The following is a 23,283-nucleotide window of genomic DNA, read 5'->3' on the forward strand; positions in this document are numbered from 1 at the left end:
TGTGAATCCTCGTGGAAGACCGTGTCACCTGTTACCACACGTATGTTGGACAGATGGATCTTTCAGGGCATTACTGACTGCTGTTACTTCACAGACTCTTCCACCATCAACCCTTCGAACAACAACTCAGCACCTATTTGCGTTGAATCTCAGGCACATGTGCAAATATGGATATACAGCATTACAGGGGTTTCAAGTGTACTTAACACTTCGTGGAAAGGGTATCAATTGCCCATAACCTCGCACATTTAGGTAGAAAAACTAGACTTATTCAGTGTAGGCAGTAATTTTTCCATCTTAATTAAAGCCTATGGTCAGTTTGCACAAATACAAAAACTACCATACCACTACTAAGTCCGAACTACAATCAAATACTTGAGCGCCAGTATATTTAGAATCAAGTCAGGTTTGTTCCAAGGAAACTGCAGCAGGTAATTCACAAAGATCAATGTGACTTTGAACAGTATGCCTTGTTACGTGGTTTCAATTATAATTTTACTAACGCAAGTACATTAGCCAACATGTCAAGTGGGAGAGAATACTATTGCCTGGATATAAACAACAGGTCAAGCACAAGTACAACCTCTTAACTTCAATATATAGAGCTAATATTGTGACCATTTTTTCAATACAACTAGAAGAAATGAAACAAAACTCAGATTGCAACACGTTCACAGCTTGAGCCTAAAAACAAAATCTCATTTTTCTGATAATCAGAAAAGAAAATCTCTTCAGCTTCTTTAAATAGGATAGAAAGCAAAAGCACTCAGCTAGATTAATCAATACATTAGCCAGACTAATTACCCATATTAACCATTACCCAAAACCTCAGATGTAGCACACACAACAAAGGGTAAAAAACACAAAACTACACCCTAAACACAATGTATACTCTGTTCGTAGATAGCAAATAAGACACCAAAAGTAAACTACGCCGGTTTGCGCATGTTTCGGCCAGCACGTATCACCTCATCCACTAGAAGCAACTGTGAGGCAATGACCGGTCTGAAGCAAAACAAGAATAGCTATGTTATTGCAGAACTATAGTTTAATTAACCACTATGAATTCATGTCAAATTAATCCTAGTTGAATAATTTGTATTCATATCAACTTCTTATCATTTCTCATTTTAAATCAGGGCTAATCTACAATTGCATGCATTGGTTTATGCAAAGATGCTAGAGAAATCATAGAATTCTTAACCTTAATACAATGAAGATTTCAATATCTTTACATAGCATTATCTTTATTAACTTTTATATCTGCACAAAGTGTTTGCTCATTTGATGCAGAACACAATTGTATTTTCAATAAACTCTTTTTCTTACCAAAGAACAAATTTCCTTCTAGTGCTAAAAAAAAAATATATTACTTCTTTCTGAAGTGCAAACATACCCTGAGTTTATGATCTGACGCTTGACGGAGTAATTGTCAAAGATGCCCTCCATCTGGGGATCAATTGGGTCACCAGTGTGATGGTTCAGTCCCACCACATTACCTTGATCATGCTCATTCTATATCAAAAGAAAAATAATAGTATCGGCACCAGTAAGAGAGACTGTCGAAAGAAGAATAGGACTCATCTGCTAAATGTCTAAGGATTACAATACTAGACAGGGTGAGATCATATGCCAGGCACAGTACTTACCAATTAGTAAATGCACTTTGACCAAAATTAGTGCCAATCAATCAAAAAATTTGTTCACTTAGAGCTCATAGTTCTGTATTCTACAGTAAGGGTTAAGGCTAACTTGAGGAGAATGAAGAAACAAGTTCCATCTAAAATCTGAAGTTAATTTTAAGCTCAATTGGCCAGACAGGTCAAAATTGAAGCTTTGCAACATAAGTATCAGCATGTCTTGCTGGGCATAGAACCTCTCCACTTTAACCATTTATAAGCTTCACCGATATTTTTTTTTGTTCTTCCTAAAAGAATCACAAGTGCCCAACTTTACATCCTCAGTAGGCAGTTAATGAAAGCCTCAATTTAATTTGATTATAATTTCGGTAATTTCATTAAAAAGGCTAATGAGAGCAAGGCAGAACTAAGTATTATTGGCACCAAGGTTTAGGGTTAAATGGGTCATCAATAAGCTACATACTGGCCATTTGATCATTTGCAGAGGATGTCAAAATTTGAAAAGCATTTTCTTAAGAGCGAGAGAGAGTAGGATAACATACCTGGAGAGAGACAAGGACATCTTGGGTATCAAGACCTGAATTCTCAGCAAGAGTCTTTGGTATGACAAGAAGTGCATCAGCAAATGCCTCAACACCAAGTTGTGCACGCTGTTCCACATATGATATTTAACTATTAGAGATCCCTATGCCAGTTATAAAATTTGTAGGATTATCAAGTAAGCCCCCAACCAGTATTGTATGGAGTTCCCTTCTTTTGTGTTCAAAACTACTGATTACAGACCTAGTTGTACAATTTATGCTTTAGTGATGCTTCATTGCTCAGTACAAATTTTTCTTCAGAATTTGTGGTTAAATTATGCCCATAATAGTAGCATTTAGGCAACTGAATCTGTAGCTTAGATAAGCTTAGCTAAGCAAAAATTAGAATTAGTTTAAACATTAAACAAATCATGTAAACACGCACACGTGGAGAGAGGGGGGCAGAGAGAAAGAGAGAGAGAGATTACTCCTTTAACGGTTCTTTTAACATTGTCCAGAAGATGCTTCCTGGCAGCAACTTCAAAAGCACCGGCTCCCTGAAAAAACACAAGTGAGTCACTCCCTAAGGTAGTAAGGTAGAAAAGATCTTTTTCGCTCTTTAATAACACCCAATATTTCAGAATTAATTGACACCCCATTTGTCTACATATCAGTAACCCAGCCTGAGCATCATTTTGGTCATGTTATGATTGAGACATCATCAAAGTATACATATGTGCATTCCTGGACCATCTTCACGATTAAAGCCCCTGCAGTCTGACCAACCATTTCTACTATCAATGAAATTTTATGCAACGCTCAAAAGGCAATTTAAAGAATTACCAAATCAGTTAGACTCTCCACTAATGACTAGTTTAAAAAACTGACCATTATTTATCGTGAACATTAAGAATATCACCTCTTTCAAATTTACAGTAACAAATTACCTCAAACAACACAGTACAATTAACAAAGTAAAATAAGAAAATAATAATAACGCACCAGAACAATAGCTTCATCCTCAACAGTATTCTTGACAGACCTAAGACCATCTCGTACAGCATCCTTGATTTGTGCTATTGTATGATCATTGGGCCCTGTAAGAGATACCTGGTATTAGACCTCAGACTGCCTCATCTGTGTGATTTTGTACCAGCCTATGCAATAATGCTGCTGATTCAACTACTGATTTGACCACGACTTCTAATTGTTCCATCTGTTTAATAGTGTCTGTCATACTTTTATATTCTTTGGCATTCTATTGCACAACAACAGGGGAAACCGATGCTATGTTTGCATAAAATTAAAGAGCATGACCTTGGTAAGTTCAATTGGGAAAAGCAGACTCTTATTGAACATCTGACAGAAGGTATATCAAACTCGTTTGGTATATAAACAAGAATGCGCCAAATAAGCCAGACTTGAAACATTTTTTTGAGACATTTCAGTGCATAACCAATGATTAGACTCCAAGATATAGCAACCAACTCTAATAAAAACAGCAACAAAGAAATACTTTGCAGTAAAAATTAACAGAATGATACCTTTAATAAGGATGGTACAAGAATGTGGGTTCTTGACCTGTTCAACAAAAGTGTACTTCTCTTCACCAAGGACATGCTCATACACAAGACCAGCCCAGCCAAGGCACTCTTCAGTCAGGTCATCAACTGAATTTACAGCTTCGCCCCCACAAGCCAGAACCAACCTCTCCATGTTTCTCCTCTTTGCTCTCCTCAAAGCAATTATCTATATCCAAAAGAAGAAGAAAAGAAAATAACACGGGCAGGTATAAGCATAAATTGAAGATTATATTTAGTGCACTTCTTAAGCAACAATTTAGAGGTGCAGACTTGAACATTCCCAGTAAATGAAAAGACTTGACAAATTAGAAGTTTTAAAAAATAAAAATAAAAGACTCATGTCATAAACATTAGAATAATAGATTACTAATCCCAATGAGAGCAGGCATTTATAGTAAAATCAGTGGCAAAAAATATGAAAGATTTTATGTACACAAGAAATAGGTCAGTAGGATGATTATCATTCTTGCAGGGGTTTCCCAGATCTATAGAGGTGCTCAAAGCATAAATACAAAGTTGCACATAAAGACTAAACTACACCCCACATAGCATATGAACAAATAACCTTAAGTTCGGATAAGAATAAATTACCCCAGCCCGAGCAAGGAGATCAAGGGATGGAGGATCAATGCCCTTCTGATTTATCACCACAAAGTTCTTATCAGTGCCAGAGCAAAGCTGTTCACAGAAACAAAACAGGATAAGTATATTAAACAGAACAAAGTTCCTTTTATTCTTTTCTACTTTTAACATTATTGCTCTATTGTTGCTTGACTTCTTATTTTGACTCTATTAAGACCGCAACTAAGATTTTACAATCAAATACCTAACAGAAAGGAAATTTTAGCTTACTAGAGTTAAATAAAGGATGAAGAACAAATGCACGACCAAACAACAGTTCAAATACTATCATATTATGCTAATCAGGGTCCAGCATTGGTATGTAATTCAATGGATACTGCATATAAATTGCTTCAAGAAACAGGGAATATCTAAGAAAACATTAAACAAAGAAAGAACAGCAAAGCGCACCTTGTTCTTCATTTCAATGATTTTCATAACACGCTGATCAACTTGGCGTCTCTCAGCAGAAACCATTTTCTCTCTCTGCTCCGCATTCGAGTAGAAGAAGCCTGCATTTACTTCACTGTACAAACAATTATTAGTCTATGATTGGTGCAAGTTTGACATGTTGATATGTTTCTAATGGGTCCTAGCCCTGGTACACACACAGCAGTAACAGTTGACCACCACTTTACCTCCTTTCTTATTTTAATTTTTGCTATTGATACTTGGTTGAGTAAAATGCTAAGGTCGATGTATTTGCAGCTCACATATAAAAAAAGTGACAATATCTATAAAGCACATTGATCCTTACGGTAAATTATGTATGGCATTAGTACTGTTCACTACAAAGAATCTTTATTGTTTTGTTACTGTGATCCAAACTGCAATCTTAAGAGCTAAGAAAGTACAACACAAGAATCCTAAACTTTCTATATACCCAAGTCATTCTTCAGTACTGAGACTACAAAAAAATTTAATTATAAAGGTAGATAAACATCACAAGGATCAACATATACCTTTTATCATACTCCAAAGAGACGTTGCATGTCAAAATATAACAATTCTCAGCCCTTCTTTTCATATCAGGGTGGCGGGAACCATGGTCAAGTACAATACCCTCCACCTGAGCAAACAAAAATAGCAGATGTTCCAATAGCGTCAACATATTGCTTAGCTTGCTTGGAGTACAACAAAAGATGCACTGAGGGCAGATTCTTGGCATTGCTAAAAATAACTGATGGGTTTACCAGACTAATATACATCGTACAAATCCACTACTATATAATAATTAAAATCTCCCCACGTAAATTATTGTAGATTAAAATATAACAAACATTATATTATTTAAGACTATCTCACATGCAGATTTAATGAATCCACCATTGACGAAAACCTTTGTGTCCACACCAAAGACTCAAAATTGATCTGCTTGCATTATATAATTATTCGCATAGCTCTAAAAGGGTTCTTAGGATATATATGCTTTGAAAGCATACTTTGAGGCACGGTTTCAATGTGTTCAAGTGCCTCCTTACCTTTTTTAATTTCATTACACCCCTTCCATACCTCCCAAACAGAACATTTGATTCAATAAAAAAAAAACAGAACATTTGAAGCAACCAAATTTCAGCAAACGGAGATAAAAAATAATAGCACATATGCCAACAAAAAAAAAAATCTAGATATTCAGAGTAACAAAGGTTCATACAAGGCGGGTATCAACATCGAATTTGTGCCGCATATGCATTATCTCCACCATGAACAGATCAATTGCCTCCTCAGGTTTGCGTATGCACAGGACCTACAATTTGCAAAAGCAAAGACACGACATTTAATCATAATTACAGTAGAATAACTTGCATTGGTCCTTTATTTTACTTTTTAACTTTACTAGGGGGTGAAGGAAATAAACAGTCAAGGATCATGCTTGAAATTTCTCTCATGAAACCCATGCAATCGTTGACATCAAAATTAGTCATATGATAGCTGAAATCACCTCCACAGAAGCCCCCCAATTGTTCTTTTACTCAAGGATAGTCTGTTCTATGAGGTGGCATGCCTCAAGTATATAAATAAATTTTTAGAGGTTCAAATGCCTCTAACTTCTAAATCCTCAATAATTTAAGTCTCAAATAACAAAATAAAACAATTAGATGCACATCATGAAAAATCAACAGTTTGAAATCATCCACATCTGTTGAAATTTACAAATTGATGCCCGTGAAAATAAAATCGGCACACTACAAACATATACACGTAGCAAAAGTGATACAGATCACATTTCACGGGTTTGTTCTATTATTTGAATTTTAGAAAATTTTCTCTAGGATTTGAAAAGAGGGGCATGATGGAGGCACGGAAAATGGAGGTAATTGAACCATCACTAATTTTATTTTCTCCCTCTAAAATTATGGACCAAAACAGCCTAAAGAGTTGAAGCTATTAATTACCGCATTAACGACGATATCTGTCAACTGATCTGCCAGTACTTCATACAGCTGTAGATCACAAACAAAATTATTACAACAAAGCTTAGAGAGAAAAGAAAGACAAAAGTAAGGAATCTTAAATATATCACATCCTTTATCAGCAATGCCCATGTATACCAGTGTGCACTAGTGTTAACTAATGTATACTCATTAAGATGATCTTCATAGATAATTTATCTCTCTAAGCAATCAAATCAGAAATAGCCTCAGCAAAGTAACCAAAAAAAAAAAAACAAATTGCAGCAAATACATAAGAATACAGCGATAAAAACTCTACTAAAATCAATTACAATCTGAGACCCAAGTTGTTGCTCACTATTGAGATTTGGTCACTTTCAAGAGAAAGTAAACCCAAACTGATCCCAGATGGTACTTTATGCACTAGAAGAAATGCAACAACAGAAACTACAACACCAATTGAGAGGTAGGGGCAAGAACATAAATTTACCTTAGTCCTGATGGTGGTTCTTGCTACCATTTTCAAAATCTCCTTGTCAGGGGTGTCTCCCATGACCACAGGCGTCTTAAATTTCTCTAGAAATTCAAGTGTCGCTTTTTTGCCAATCTCAAATCCGTCAACTAAAAACCTTGGATGTGTTCCTGCATTCGAAATAATAAATAAAATTTGAGAGAGCAATTTGGCATCTACTACAGAAAATCTGAGATTCATGTACCACTAAATAGCATGCAGTATATCATCCATAAAACTTCTCTTCAAAACATGTACAAGATAACAGAATTTTATCCCCTTGTTAGGCAGATAGAAGCAATAAGTAGGATTTGGGCATCTTATGAGGAAAATAGGGAAGGAACATATAATGATCTTTATCAAGCTTTTTGGGGATATTAATGAAATACCATGCCTAACACACTGTCATTCATGAAAGCAGATGAAAATCACATTCACAGACACAAAGCTAGTAAATCCTCAGTTACCTCACCCCCTCCCCCAACCCTGCTTTCTTTTCTCACATATACCCAAAATAACCGTTCATTTGTACAGACTCTTTAGAATTTTAGTTTGAATAATTTTTTAAGGCACTAGGAAACTGTGTTCATAATTCATATGGATGATGCATTTTAAAAAACTTTAGAAGTAACTTGTGATAGTTCGCATTTTGTAGCGAGTGAATGATATTTCGAGGTTTTATATGGCAATACATGAAATCTTCCTCATAAAAAGAATAGGGGGAAGAAAAACCTTCATCTATGTAGCGTTCAGACTGCTTCATTAGTTCTCCAATAAATAAAACAGTAGAAGTTGTGCCATCACCACTTGAATCATCTTGTGCCACTGCTGTTCTCGCAATCATGATAGCCGTTGGATTTTGGATTTGCTAAAAAAGAAAAACACAGTTTTAACTTTATGAATCACAAACAATCAGTTTTGTTCAAAGATTGTGTGATAGAAACTAAATTTGATGTCCTGTGGAATAATATTCCCTTGACCCAAGAAAAAAAAAATTGATTTAGTTAAAAAGTTTCACTGCAGATGCTGGATCAGTGATGAAGTTGCAAAACCAACATAACACTTGTTATGTTAATTAATACAGGTTCATGTCAGCTTTACAGCATGTTTTTCTTTTTGAGCTAATTCAAGTTTCTTATGCGGAAGCACGGGTATGACCTGGTATGAAGTTTAAATGGTATGAACTGAAACAGTTTCAATCATCCATTTAAGCAACAAATCAAGTTGAAATGGTATGAACTGAAACCAACTCAAATCAGCAAGTGGTCATCAGTAGCTGAAGTGGGTGAAATGGTACTGAGTATGTGAGTTTTCATCTATTTTCCATTTCAGACTTTAAAAGATCACAAATTTTATTTCAACTCATAACCAAATATTTTCAATTAAATTGATAAGAAGATCAAGATCAGAATAGGCTGTTGTTTTGATGCTTGATCTGTACCATTTCCTTGAGAAGTGTATTTCCATCTTTTGTCAACTTGATGTCACCAGCTCCTCCAACAAGCCTGAAAGTAAGAGAGGGAAAAATAGATAAAAATATATTATCTTTATGTGACACAAGTGCAATATGAGTGCTCAGCAAAACAGAACTAGTACAATATGCTGCTGACTTTTGAGATTTCATTATATATTGCTTTTGTACCTCTTTTGAGTTACGGATCATGTGTTTTTAACTTCACAAAAAAACCAACCTTTAAATGAAATGGTGCCGATGGGAGAGGCAAAAACATCATTAAGCTGGAACAAAAGGACAGATACCACCACAGTGGAAAAAAACAAATTCCGGAACTAAAAATTATCTAGAAATGTTTTAATAGATCTTACTGTTAACAATTGGAAAGGTTTCACTTACCAACTGCACTAAAAGCAAATGTTATATACACGGCTATACTGAACAGTCTGGTGTGTAAAAGAAAATACTAAATACAATTGAAAATATTACTTGAGCCCCACTAAAAGTAGAAGTATTCAGATCAAAAGAAATAGAGAGATCCAACACTAAGAGAGTGAGCACCACGTTTATGATCACAGTATTCAGTTATTCAAACTTATACTTTTCCCTTCCCCTTCCCTTCTTTACGCCTAACAATTGTTTAAATTTTAAAAAGGTGATTACAAGCACGCAGAGATAGAGATTTGAAGTACATTTTGATGGTGCCTTTGGGACCGAGGTTCGATTTGAGCACATCTTGGAGACCTTTAGCGGCATTGATGGTCATGTGCAGAGCCGCGGACTTGTTAAGCACCTCGGCATTCGGATTCAACATTCGAATAGACATTTTCGCTCTCTCTTTACTTCTTCACAGAGACAATGAGAGAGGCAGAGATCTGCTATGGAGTACAAGTAAAGAGTTATTTCTGATCGATTTGTCGAGTAAAACCCTAGCCGATAGAGAAGGAGAGAAAGCGGGCGCGACGGAGCTAGAAAAAACTAGAAAAAGGTAAGGGTTTAATACGGGCTGGCGTATCGGGTATTCAAGTATTACCCGATCCGATTACTCAGGGCCTTTATCGGATAGGGTCGGAACTCCCAACTATACCCGATCCGAGCAAGCGTTAACATTTATCAATTTGTGTGTTTTCGTTAATTTTATCAGGGTTCAAATGCTCTTATTTATTTATTTTGTACTTCTTCATTTTCTAATTTTGTAATAACAAAAAATTAAAAGTTATATATCGAAATAAAACTGTTAAATATGATCTATATTATTTCCACTATATGTATATAAAGCTTTATTGGTTTTTTATTTTTTTTTATAAATCAATAAGTTCATAATTCAAAGTCTAGAAAATCACCATATTATTGTATTTTATTAAGCTTGTTATAGCAATCAAAATTATTTACATATAGAAAAATTAATATAGATTATATATAATAGTTTTATTTTGAAATTTTAATTAAAAAATTTCAAGTTATTAAAGTTTTAAAAATGAATGAAAATATATTGAAGATACCAAAAATAAAGACATTTAAATACTTTTTATTATGTCAATGTCATTGTTGGCTCCTAGGTAAAATGTCTTCATTAGAGGTGGCAAAAAAGGTCGCACCTCGTGGCTTAATCGTGATTCATACCTGACTCGCTCGCTAACAACTTGTTCGTTATTGGATCGAGCTGTTAACGAGACAGCTCGCCACTAGCTCAGTCTAGAATTAACGAGTTCAAGCTGGGGCCTAGTTTGCTTACAAGCTCGACTAGACATCAATTTGTGAATTTGTATGATTTGTGTGCATTTTATACTGTCTAATTCGATCTAGCTTGATCCAAAAAGTTTGTATAATTTATTTTCTTCTTAAAACAAGATCCAGCCAGCTTGTCAGCTCGCGAGCTAGCTTGAACTAGCTTATCACGAGTTCAAACTTAGGTTTTATCTCAGATACCATAGATCCAGCTCGCTCGATTATAGCTTGATCCAAAATTAACAAGTCGAATTAAGGCCTAGCTCAGACCGAGTCAGCTTGTTGCCACTCCTAATATTCTTCATTAATAAATATTAAGGGACGCTATTCGTGGTGACTGTATATCTTACCACTATAGTGACTTTATTGTGTATCTTAACTTTTGTGCGGCCATTTTTTTTAATACCTAAAAAAAAAAGAAAAATATAAAAATAACCTCCGTTTTTTTTATATATACATATGTCCTAACTGCCTGGATACAGGGCGGGACGAAATTTTAGCAAACCGTCTCCATACTGGGCGCTTCATGCTATTACCAAATCGCCCCAGGCGTGGGCGGTCCACCCTTTTTTTAAAAAAAAAAAACGCCCCAGGGTGGGCAGTTCTCCCCTTTTTTTTATATATATAAATCTTAGTATTTTGATTTAAATAATTTTGTGAAGAAAAAATTGTTTAGAATGTATGCCAAAAAATAAAACATTTGACATATTTATAAAGTGATGTCGTAATTCTTTATATACATATACATATATACATATATACATATATACATATACACATAAACATTTATACATATACATATATACATATACACATACACATGTACACATATACACATACACATATACACATATACATATATACAAATTTTTTTTATAAACTCATTTATTTATAATATATGTATATATGTATATATTATAAATATAATATACATATACATATATATACATGTAGAGTAAGGCTACGCTACTTCGTGAATCAAACGGGGCGTTTTAATTCGCGCTCATATCTCTAGTTTTGAAGTCTAAATAGTCGATCCAAACCATTAGATGTTTAATCTATATTAAAATGTGCTTGGAAACCAAATTTTATATTTTTTTTGAATTTTTTTTACTATTTATTAAGATGGTTTGAAAATCGTTGTTTTTTAATGCCTACCGTCGAACGAAAACTTAAATTGAATTTTTGAGGCTCCAAATGATATTTTTTTGAAATTCTGATGCTTCCGATACGACGATGCCCGATGTACCAAGGCAAAATGGATACGTCTCATCCTCCCCTTTCTGAAAAGTGCTCATACGCGTAAATTCGAGTTTCCTAACCAAAGTTATGGCTGTTTAAAGGTTTTTCGAAAATTAAACTTTGAAAATTCATAACTGACTGTAGAAAAATCCAAATAAGTTGAAATTTATATCAATTATGTGTATTTTTGAATGCTCTACATGCTAGTGCAATCACTTTTGCAATTTGGTCCTTGTATCAGTCCAGACTTGCTGATTTACCAGCAAATGTCAAATTTGATATTTTTAGTGTTATTTATAGACTTGTAACATACAAATAAAATCAAAGTTCACAAAAAAAAAAATCAAAGTTATAAAGAATTACAAAATCACTTCATAAATATGTCAAATGTTTTATTTTTTGACATACACTCTAAACAATTTTTTCTTCACAAAATTATTTAAATCAAAATATTAAGATTTCTAAAAAAAAAGGGGAGAACCGCCCACCTCTGGGGCGTTTTAAAAAAAAAAGGGGGTGGACCGCCCACCCCTGGGGCAGTTTGGTAATGGCATGAGGCGCCCAGTATGGGGGCGGTTTGCTAAAATTTTGGCCCGCCCCGTATCCAGGCGGTCAGGGAATATATATAAAAAAAACGGAGGTTATTTATATATATATATATATATATATATATATTTTTGGGTATTAAAAAATGGCCGACTTTTGTGCTAGTGAGTTTTTTTGGTTCAGTATCGAATGGATTGAGAAAATAATGCCTTAACTAGGGTTATGTTAAAAATTAAACTGTGTGCGTCATACCAAATCTATCTTCAAAATTTTAGGACTGTGTTTTAGAGAGGAGAGCGTATAAAAAAAAAAAAGAAAAAAAAGATAGAGAGGACAGCGTAAAATAAATTATTTTCTCTCTATATTTCGATTTGGAGGTGAGAAATCTTTTTTCCGAACTTTAAAAAAAAAACTAAATATTAAAAATTTACAAAACGAATATGATTAAAGTGAGAAGGGTCTGAAAACCAAAATTGAAATTGGGATCTGATTTTATTTTCTCATTTCTACTCCCTCAAACCAAGAAGGGTTTCCGAATTTAAATTCTACAAACCGAGCACCAAATCTGATTTTATAGACGGGAACTGGAAATGACGGTTGAGAGTCATTAATTCCCGTTTTGAGTTCATGCAGAGGATACGCGTTCCCTCTGCTCTATTTCATTCACTCACATAGGCCATAGCCCTTCTCGAGTACAGTCTGAAGATAAACTTTAGCCCATTTGAAAGCGGAAGAAAGCCCAAAAATGTGCATCTCAACCTTGTCCCCTATTCATTATTCAAAGCTGCATCAACCAAAACGATCCACGGTATACAACATGCAACCACATATAAAAACTATAGTCGGAAACTGATATTGTTTTTAAAACAGTTCTAATTTATGAGCAGGCCTAGGTTATTAAATAATTCAGATATATTCAAAAACTCGAAAAACATTATATAGCATACAAACATTATTAGTAAAACACACGCAAGCCAATTACAACTCGACAAGATTCTTGAAACAGTAAGAACCAATAAGAAACCAACCAGTAAGCGCAAGTGCAAATGCAACTAACCCGATAAAAAACATCGATCCGCCCCAAACAATCCCCAACCCTACAACCACAAAAAATGGCAAGAACGACTTGACCATGGCCCGTTTGTTAACAAACCTGCCACGCAAGAACATAATTGTTGCCAAGCTGACTACATTCCACTTGTCATGGCCGTTGTAGAATAGCCGGTTCAGGCTGTTCGCCACAAAAGAGTGGCAGTTGCATGTGAAGAGGTTGTATGATCTGTTCTGGTACTCTTGTATTCCTTTTCTCAAAGCTTCGTCCCATGTCACACTCACATCTCCCTGAGGATCAATCAGCTTATGGCACTGTATCAGAGAAGCATGAGTTTCTTTTTTATGTCTCGGATAATTCACATCTCGATTATATAATAAACACAATAAAATGGATAGTTTGTAACTTGGCACCATTTAGCTTCTCATTCTGGTTCCTAGTATTTAGGTTAGATTAAGGCCTGATTGAGTTAGCAGCATACTACCTTTACAAAATCAAGGACCGAAGCTTGTGTTCTTAGAATTGTGCATTAGTCGCATTTTTAGAGTATATCTTGTGATTACTGCAGCAATTATGCACTGGTTGGTCAATTATATGAGAAGAACGCAACTTTTTTATTATTATTTTTTTTCACTCTGTCTTCTATATTGTTTAATTCAATAATATAGTCATTCTATTTCTGTCATTTATACTAATCATGGTTGTGCAATTTTGTCCTTTTTCTACTGAGGAGTGAATACAGATAATGTTCCTAACTGGACTTGTTCTTTATCTCACTTCACTTCGAGATTCCTCCCCTCCAACCCCAAAAAAAAGAAAAAAATGATAAAATAGTACAAAAAATTAAACAGATGACAGGAGTAAAGGATAACTAGATGTCTGAAATAACAAGGGTAAAAATGAAGTTTCCACCAACAAAGATGTTTTTAGTAAAGGTTACCCGAGAAGGACATGAAAAGAAAATTTTCATTTTCATCTGGTTGAATGAATTCACAGGTAAGGTACACAAATAACTGATGACTCTTAATATTACAAGGTTCTTCATTACATTTTCCCCTTTTATCTCCATAACTTGTTTTTCTTAATCAGGGTTTATTTGGGTCGAGTTCTGATTAAGCTGTACGAATCAAGTTCCGCCAAAAATAAAACCCTCTAAAGGCATTTCTAACCTCGACAACCGTCAACACGACACTCCTAAAATGGTAAAGTAAATAGTTACACTATACAGATGTGCAACACAACTGTCAACTGTTATACTATACCTCAACACAACTGTCAACTTTAGAGTTACACTTAGTTATGCCGGCCTAATTATTCCACGTTTGGTGGAACAACTGAGACCTAAACCTCTTATTCCATGGTTTAGGCCTCAACCAAACACCACATCAGGTCCAGTCCGTTTAAGTAATATCTCAATCATAAATTACAAAGGAAGTAAAAGTTAACAAACCTCATCTCCACTAATTTGAATGTATCGGGTGACAGCACCAAATGCAAAATTATCAACAGAAACAAAGTACGGGCCTGCAAAATCCAAAATTACACCATCCTCTCTGCATATACCTAAATGGCCGATGAAGGGTACCAGCCATGTGATGAATGGCAGTGGGGTCCACACAACGCAACATGGAAACCGAGCCCTTTTAGGGTCTATTGGCCCTGGCCGAGAAATTTCACTTTCCATTGCTAATCGTAATATTAAACTTCAAGCTGAGGATACCTTTTGCAAGAAAACTAAATTAATATTGATATCTTAACAGAGTAATAAAAATAGGGTAAACTAAAAATATGGTTATTAAAGTATATCACTTAGTTCGTAAAACCCCCACCATTCGGGTCACTTTCATCTGAAACCAAGCCTATGCAAAGGAAAGCCTAGATAAGCAGCTTCTTGACAACAATCAGTAAAAACTGCTGGTACACCCATCCTTTACAATAACAAGACTAACTGAATATTTCCTACAATACTTCCTTATTATGTTTTCATGTTTATCAGGTGATAATATGACCTGTTTACAGACCCAAGCTGTGCTGGTACACCGTACCAGTACAAAGGTCGGAGCTGGGTGCCCAGCTGGTACCAGCCACCAACAGCCTCGTAATAAACTTTCCTAATATTATTCTTAAATTCCAAAAAATATATCGATAATTTCTCTCAAAATTGAGAAATCAACAATTGAACCATCCATTTCAAAGTCTTCGTCGACATCACTATCAAACTATTCATTAATCTCAACCATGCCTTCAAAAATCAATTATACAGCTTCAATAGTTTTGTTCAATTAAGAGAAAAAAAGAAAGAAGGGAAGTTACTTAAGAAGGAGGGCTCCGAACTTAAATGAGAAGAGAGAGCTGACAGAGCTGCACAGCGGAAACGCGGGGCTCTGAACCGATGGCTGAACAGGGATTACGGCGTCGGGGAATTGAGAATTTGAGATCCAGTGTAATACCAGACCGTAGGATGAGTTCTGAGTCGTCCATTTTAATCTGGTACGAATCTTAAGGAACCCTCTATATTTCAACAAACCCCAAATTGATGGGAAAGGGGGCTGTCCGATGGTCATCGGACCACTTTTGTGTTTGATGGATTCTCTTCACCGTCGGATCTGCTTTATGATTCTTGCCCGCAATTTCGCGTCTGCTTTAAAATCTGTATACACGAATCCTAAAGCAGATCTGAACACAAAAGTGGTTTGTTAACTAATGTACAGATACATGGCTTTACACAAAAGCAGATCGAACACAAAAGTGATCCGATGGCCATCGGACAGTCCCCTCTTCCCAAATTGATTTTGACCCGGTATTAAACACGGTGAAATACTTCAGGGGATACAAATCCGTATCCGTAACAGAACATTTGAGTTCATATATGGACCGTCCGATCAGAATCCAAACGTAGTCCAGTCTATATGAAATGCAAGAGCCCTTTAATATTGGTAACCAAAGCAGGTCGGACGGTTCAGATCTAAACACAAAATTTTTGTTACCTCAGGTAATTGAAGTCCGTACTCGGAGATCTCAAAACTGACGGAAAGAGATTAAAGCGGGTCTCCATCGAGTATCGACTCAATGAGGCTGTTCGGCATCACCTCCTTAGAGGGGAAGGATTAAAAATTTAATCCCTCTTAAGGAGCAGGTGTTCGTTTGAGTAGTAGGCTTAAGAACTAAGGCTGAACATGAATAAAATATATGTTATAATGTGTAAAGACTTAAATACCCTTATATTTTCTTCTTCTTTAATGTGTTGAGCGGGCTCACAACTAATGCAAAATAAACTAGTTTTCTTATGATTTCCATTTTCAAAATAGTAACTAACAGTAGCTCCTTTGATAATAATATTTTTCTACTTCAAAGAAAATATGAAATATATACATCAAAAGAACCTTTCCATGTACCCGTGAGGAGAATTTAAAATAGGTACAGGTACCACCTGAACATAGACTTGATGAGTTATTTCTCAGGTACCAGGTACACACAATATTAGCAAAACATAACTACAATCGAATCTCAGCAAATGTACAGCAAAATAAATTGAGAAGGATAAAAAAATGTGAAACTTGTAAATACTGACAAGTTGAAAATTATTTCATTTCAGTTCACTATTACTCCTCTTACTTGACCTGATACAAATCTTATAAAACCCATCATCAAATTACAACTATATTAATATCTATACAACTATATACTCTGAAAAACCTTGGTAAAGCCATGTATCAAAGGAATTAACCCAATACTGACAAGAGCACTGTCATTTCTGATGCTTGTTTGGCGATGAGCTTAGATTCCATGCCTTCGACGATTTCTGTTGTTATTTTGCATATTCTCCCACAACATATTTATAATGCCTGTTCAAAGCAAGTCTCTAGGTACGCTCTGAATCTGCCTCAAAGGTTTTGGTGGCACATAAAAAGCACTCAAATGCACTTGCCCAAAGCTTCCTCAAGATTCTTAAAACAAAATCTGAATGTACAACCAACTACAAAAGTCTCGTCTTTTGTTTGTACCAGTACGTTACCAGTCCACCCTTTCATGTGTAAATACTGATCGAACTCCATTTTTTTTACCAGTAAAGTTCTTTTCTTGTCTGACAATGCTTATCAGGTTCGCGAATTACTCCCAGTTCTGATGTTGCTTTGTTTTCTCATAGAATTGAAGTTGCCGCTTAATTGCTTAGGGGGATCCATATCCTGTGTGGTACCACGCAACACACAGCTTTGGGACCTGTTGGTAGGGGTGCAAACTGCAAACGGATCGGATAGTGGTCAAATCATATCTGTATATGTTTTTATTTTCCAGATATGGATACAGATCGGATATTAGACAGATACCGATCGGGTATTAATCGGATACGGATACCAGTTTTTTATAATAGTGAATAACATAATTTTTTTCTTAATATATATTAAACTATATAATATATATCTACTACTCGGATACGGTTAATTACAATTCCAAATCATATTTGTATCCGTATTAAATTTTCAGATACGGTCGGATAATATCCAACCCGTTTGCACCCCTACCTATTGGGCAACAAAATTTTTTTTATGAGAATGGGTATTTTTAAAAATAGGAATGGTAATTTTAATTTGTGAATACCAAAGTTATTTAGCTTATGAGAAAATCTAGAATATAGGTGTTCAGCAAATGCATAGGAAATTTGGTAGGATGTTGTGTTTCTTTTTTCTTTTTTTTTATATAGAATATGTAATACTAAAATTAAACTGTATTAAAAATGTATTGAAAGTTTAAAACTAGTCACCAATTATGATCATTATAATTGTACATTATGTTGCTAGTTAAATCTATTAACATTAACTTAAAAATTAGTTTCATCTATTAAAATTAAGTGTTGCTAGTTTAATTAATTTCTTATATTATTATGTTGTTGTTTTTCATTAATTTTAGTCTTGTGCTTGTTTAAATTGTATTTGTTCAATGGTGCTTGTTTAGGAGTAGAACTAGGGTGCTCTTAAGTTCACCAAGCCTCTTGGTTAATTCAAGTCTAAAATCTGTTAAATCGGCTTTAAATGACGAATCCGAACCGTTGAAACTTGCCTACCTTACGAGTGATGCGTCTACGTGTGAAAATTTTAAACATTCGAATTAATTTAGTATAAAGTCAAGTGGTAAAAAAAAGTTCAAAAAATGAATGCATTAAAATTAATTTATTAACCTTCTAATTTTGACCGATTGATTTTATACGAAATTAATTCGAATGTTTAAAATTTTCACATATAGACGCATCACTCGTAAAGTAGGCGGATTTCAACGGTTCAAATTCATTATTTGAAGCCGATTTAACGGGTTTTAAACTTGAGTTCACCAAACTTAAGAACACCCTAGTTCTACTCAGTAAAATATCAACATCACATACAGATTTCATGTATATATTATATATATATCACGGAGTTGGCTACGGTGCTACGCGTAGCATAGAGGGTCTCCGTGTAAGGGCTCAATATTTGAGTTTTCAAAATCCTAATGGTCGATCCAAACTGTTCAACATGATCTCCATATGAATATGTATTTGCAAACCAAATTTTACATTTTTTAGAATTCTTTTACTTTTTTTTAGATGGTAGAAAATCACTTGATCTAAATGGTACAAAATTTTTAGATCAAGTAATTTTCTACCTACCTAAAAAAATAGTAAAAAAAATTCTAAAAATTCTAAAATTTGATTTGCAAGAACATATTCATATGAAGATCATATTAAACGGTTCGGATCAACCGTTAGAATTTTGAAAACTCAAATATTGAGCCGTTGCATGGAGGCTATCTATGCTACGCGTAGCATATTAGCATTTTCCTATGTATCACATATCACATATCATATAACAATTATTGCAAGTAAAATATTAAACTAAATATTGGAGAAGTAAAAGTAAAGACTTTGTGTGCTCCAGCTTTTGAGGAAAAGACAGAAGTTGGAAGTGACAACATAACAAATAGGAAAAAAAGCCTTTGGGATTTTGAGAATAGATATTTTAACCATGCTCCCGAACAGTATATCGGTAATGTTATCTATATAGTCAATTTTCCTAAGAATTTTCAAGGAAAATGTTGATGCCGAACAAACCCTTAAAGTCTAAATTTACCACATCAAACTCAATCCGATATCTATTTAAATTGTAGAAATCTCTTTTAAATACGACAGTTTTATATATATTCTTTCATACACATACATTCAATTATTGTAACTAAATACATACTTTCAAACAGTTAAAATGCTAAAAAAAAAAAATCCAAGTGCACTGATTGCATAATCAAAACATTTAATTGCATATAAGAGCACACTACAACAGGGAATTAAATTAAAAGAAGTACACTAATGATGTTATAAATTATATAAGTCAGTAAGATACACATTGAATACAAAAGTGCTTCTCAGAAACAAGTCTCAAGTAGATCGAATACAACGGTTTTTTTGTTTTATCTTTTGCCATAATTAATTAATTATCACATTATTGTTTACTCAAAATTATAGCAATTGTGTTGTCAATTATCTGCAATTTTGTCTTTCAACTACACATAGTTATCATTCTTCGAACGGTTAATTACCTGCGATCAACGGTGAATTCAAGTAAAATGAATAAGGATCAACTGCTTCCATTAATTTTGAAAATTTATGTGCTTATACGTGACTTTTTTTATAGTTTAGAATAAAATGTTATAAAAACAGTAAATTTAACTTTTATACTCAGTATGAAAATTTAATACGATTAATTCTTAATGTATTTTGACATCTCATATATTGAAAATCTGACTCCATCTCTACCTACAGTTAAACATAATTAAAAACTTAAATTAAACTTTTTGAAGAATACTAGAGTAATTATTATTTTTACCTTTGTTGATAGGTGAAGACAAAATTGAATGGGCCGAAGCCCGTTTGTGTGTTGTAGTCCTGTATAAGCTATTTTCTCTGTAGTTTGCTTTCTTGTTCCAATCTACTCAAATGCCCTTAATAATTTTATAAATTAAGTGTATGAAATCCTATGGTGGTATAATTGACTTGATTATGTTTTTACATTGCAGGACTCTTTGATATTTGAATCGTGTTCATGTGGTTTCTTTATCATAAAGATTTTCATAAAAAATTCTCTTTTATTTTTTGTTGCTTCTATATATATTTCTCCATTTCATCAGATATTAAGATATTAATGTATGCATGCAACATGTTTGACGAAATTACTCTCTAAACAACTTTCATGCTAATCACGTAACTCGGTTAATGTAGTGGCAACTGAAATTATCAAAATAACAATAGAAAACTTACAATTTTTTACATACTATTTTTTTTTATGTTAGAGGGAGAGTAAATTAGTTAACTTAATTTTGTATAACAAGTTAATAATAAATCGAGTGAAAAACGGAGATAAAAGAATTATATTTATCTCTAATGAAGAAATTAGATATTATAATATTTTGACGACAAAATTAAAACCTTTAACTATATAATTTTGGCAGTTAAAAAGCCGTTTATATACCACACCATGCGTGGCTGTCAAACCTTTTATCCTCATCATGTCATTTGACATTCATCTGACAATTAGTAGGTATTTTTCTTCCTGTTCTAATTTCTAAAATAATGAGGCTATGATAATATGCATATTACATACCATACCACATGGACTTATATGTCTATTATTAAAGTTCAAATATTGATCTAAACCGTTCAATACGATTTTTATATGAAAATATACTTGCTAGTCAAATTTTATAAGTTTTATTTTTTTTTTTACTATTTTTTAAAATAGATAGAAAATCACTTAATTTAAAAATTTTAGATCATAAAAAATTGGTTTTCTGCCTATCTGAAAAAATAGTAAGAAAATATAAAAATATAAAGTTTGATCTACAAATATATTTTGATACGAAGATGATGTTCGAATTAATTATTTGAACTTTACAAATAAATTCATAATACATATTGTCACAGCCTCATCCTTTCTAAAATATGTATCAATAATAATTTTTATTTAAATATTTAACAGTTTTATATTTATTTTTTGAACACACGCATTCGAAAGTTCTAGAGCATAACAGACGCATGTGTTTAGAAAGCAACTAATTATATATGTGAACATATGCGGTCGACCGCATGCATCTGTATAATTTTATTAGTTATTTTCTGAAGGAACCACCCGTAATGCGCACAAGGAAGGAAGCACGTATGATAGACAACTGTTCATCTCGTGTTATCTTTTTATTTCTCTTTCTTTGCGGAACCCAAACTAGTGTATTAATCTCGGGCAGGGCACGGGCGGGCCGGGTATACCCGGGCAGGGGCACGAGTACGACGGGTATACGGGTATCTCGGACCGGGTATTACGGGTATTTTTTTTTAAAACTCTGCCCTACCCGTTCTATACCCGTGCCCGTTGTACCCTTGAGGGGCAGGGCGGTCCAGTTTTTTTTTTCTTTTTTTTTAACAGTGTCGTATAAATATTATTACGTGTTTATAATTCGATTTTTAAAATCCGAATAGTTCAATATCAAATATTATATATATATATATATAAAAAATTATCAAGTCATATCTTTATAATTTCTAAATAAATAAAATTTGTAACTTATATGTAAAAATTATTCTTGCGAAAATTTGTATGTTTATTCGGCTAAGTACATGTATTTATTTATTTCTTTACATGAGTCATTTTATTTTATTTTTAAATTCTCATTCTAATTATATAGTTTCATAATTTATTTATATCTCGAAACTTTTAGTTTACATTTTAAATTGATAATATATTTTCTAAACGTTCATTTTAAATTGATAATATATTTTGTAAACGTTCATTTATTTTCAATAGGTTAAATAAAATATAAATAAAAAATATCTTAAATCAATTACTTTAAAACAATAAAATATAAATAAAAAATTTCTTAGATCAATTACTTTAAAAATAATTATGAATTATTTTAAAGCAATAGATTAAAAAATAAAAGTTACTTATTCAATAATAAAATTTCAACTTAAGATAAATAAATTGATGGATTTTAGTGGTAAAATTATATTCAATAATAAAATTTCAACTTAAGATAAGTATATCTGTATATGTTAGTTTTTTTTATTTAGGATATATAATGATGTTTTCATCAGTTTACTTATTAGAATGTAGATAGGAATGCCTATAAATGTATTAATGACTATTATTTTTAGTGTATGTGTGCTAATATATCTACTAGTTGATGTACTTACAATTAAGATGTATCCTAATTATCTTTAATAAAAAATAAAACAAAAAATTAGACTTGCAGGAAACAAAACGCATGTGTTAGTTTAAACCATGTATGACCAATATAATTGGGACATGTAACTAGGCAGTTTGTCAATTTTCTCAAAAACATCATAACCATAGTTTAAGAAATAAGATTAATTAGGGTATATAAACTATCTAGTGCCATCAAAGACAGCATCCGATCCTTTCATTTTTTTTAATTGGATTAATAATACAAGTATCAAAATTTTACACCATAATCATAATTTGAATTTACTTGTCTCTAGGAGTATAAAATTGAGTGAAAATATTTTGTAATCGTTTGACGGTATTTTTTAGATATATATTACTAAAATTATCCAAAAATATGTTAAAATTTATTTTTGACAAAAATAATATCATGTTGATATATAGTCATGGACTCCATATTAAATAATTCAATTTTGTCCCAAATATATAGTACTTGATCAATAATTCTAAAATGTACTCCATCCAAACTTGTTAAAAAATAGTTGTGCATAAAGGTAAAGTTTTAAAACCGTAAATTATCTTTGAAATATACACTGAATTTCTAAAATGTACTCCATCCAATTTTTTTTTCTGTTTTCTGTTTTGTTTTTTTAACAATGTCGTATAAATATTACTACGTGTTTATAATTCGACTTTTAAAATCTGAATAGTTTAATATCAAATAGTGTGTGTGTGTGTATGTGTGTGTGTGTGTGTGTGTGCACATAAAATTATCAAGTCACGTTTTTATAATTCCT

At 33.2% G+C, this 23,283-nt stretch overlaps 2 protein-coding genes across 3 annotated transcripts; both read right to left on the reverse strand.

Annotated features, from left to right (window-relative positions):
- Window positions 1-600: 600 nt before the first annotated feature.
- On the reverse strand, window positions 601-9,728 carry LOC144574679 (T-complex protein 1 subunit zeta 1). Its single transcript, XM_078324694.1, has 15 exons — window positions 9,415-9,728; window positions 8,711-8,774; window positions 8,002-8,137; window positions 7,249-7,400; window positions 6,762-6,809; window positions 6,020-6,112; window positions 5,328-5,434; window positions 4,777-4,891; window positions 4,336-4,422; window positions 3,706-3,910; window positions 3,164-3,258; window positions 2,650-2,718; window positions 2,183-2,290; window positions 1,397-1,515; window positions 601-1,005 (listed from the first exon to the last, which is right to left on the reverse strand). The coding sequence occupies exons 1-15, from the start codon at window positions 9,546-9,548 to the stop codon at window positions 930-932; spliced, it is 1,608 nt and encodes a 535-aa protein (XP_078180820.1). The 5' UTR covers window positions 9,549-9,728; the 3' UTR covers window positions 601-929.
- A 3,338-nt stretch (window positions 9,729-13,066) lies between these two features.
- Window positions 13,067-15,754, reverse strand: RTH (RTE1-homolog). 2 transcript variants are annotated; one of them, XM_078325239.1, is made up of 3 exons: window positions 15,603-15,754; window positions 14,740-15,009; window positions 13,067-13,603 (listed from the first exon to the last, which is right to left on the reverse strand). In XM_078325239.1, exons 2-3 carry the CDS (start codon window positions 14,971-14,973, stop codon window positions 13,217-13,219), a joined length of 621 nt encoding a protein of 206 aa, XP_078181365.1. In that variant the 5' UTR covers window positions 14,974-15,009; window positions 15,603-15,754; the 3' UTR covers window positions 13,067-13,216. The 2 variants fall into 2 exon arrangements, with proteins under 2 accessions (XP_078181365.1, XP_078181366.1); XM_078325240.1 differs by lacking the exon at window positions 15,603-15,754 and adding an exon at window positions 15,119-15,228.
- Between the last annotated feature and the right edge of the window lie 7,529 nt (window positions 15,755-23,283).

The sequence above is a fragment of the Carex rostrata genome, chromosome 23 (assembly GCF_964058835.1).
Source record: "Carex rostrata chromosome 23, lpCarRost1.2, whole genome shotgun sequence".
In the NCBI taxonomy this organism is placed as follows: domain Eukaryota; kingdom Viridiplantae; phylum Streptophyta; class Magnoliopsida; order Poales; family Cyperaceae; genus Carex; species Carex rostrata.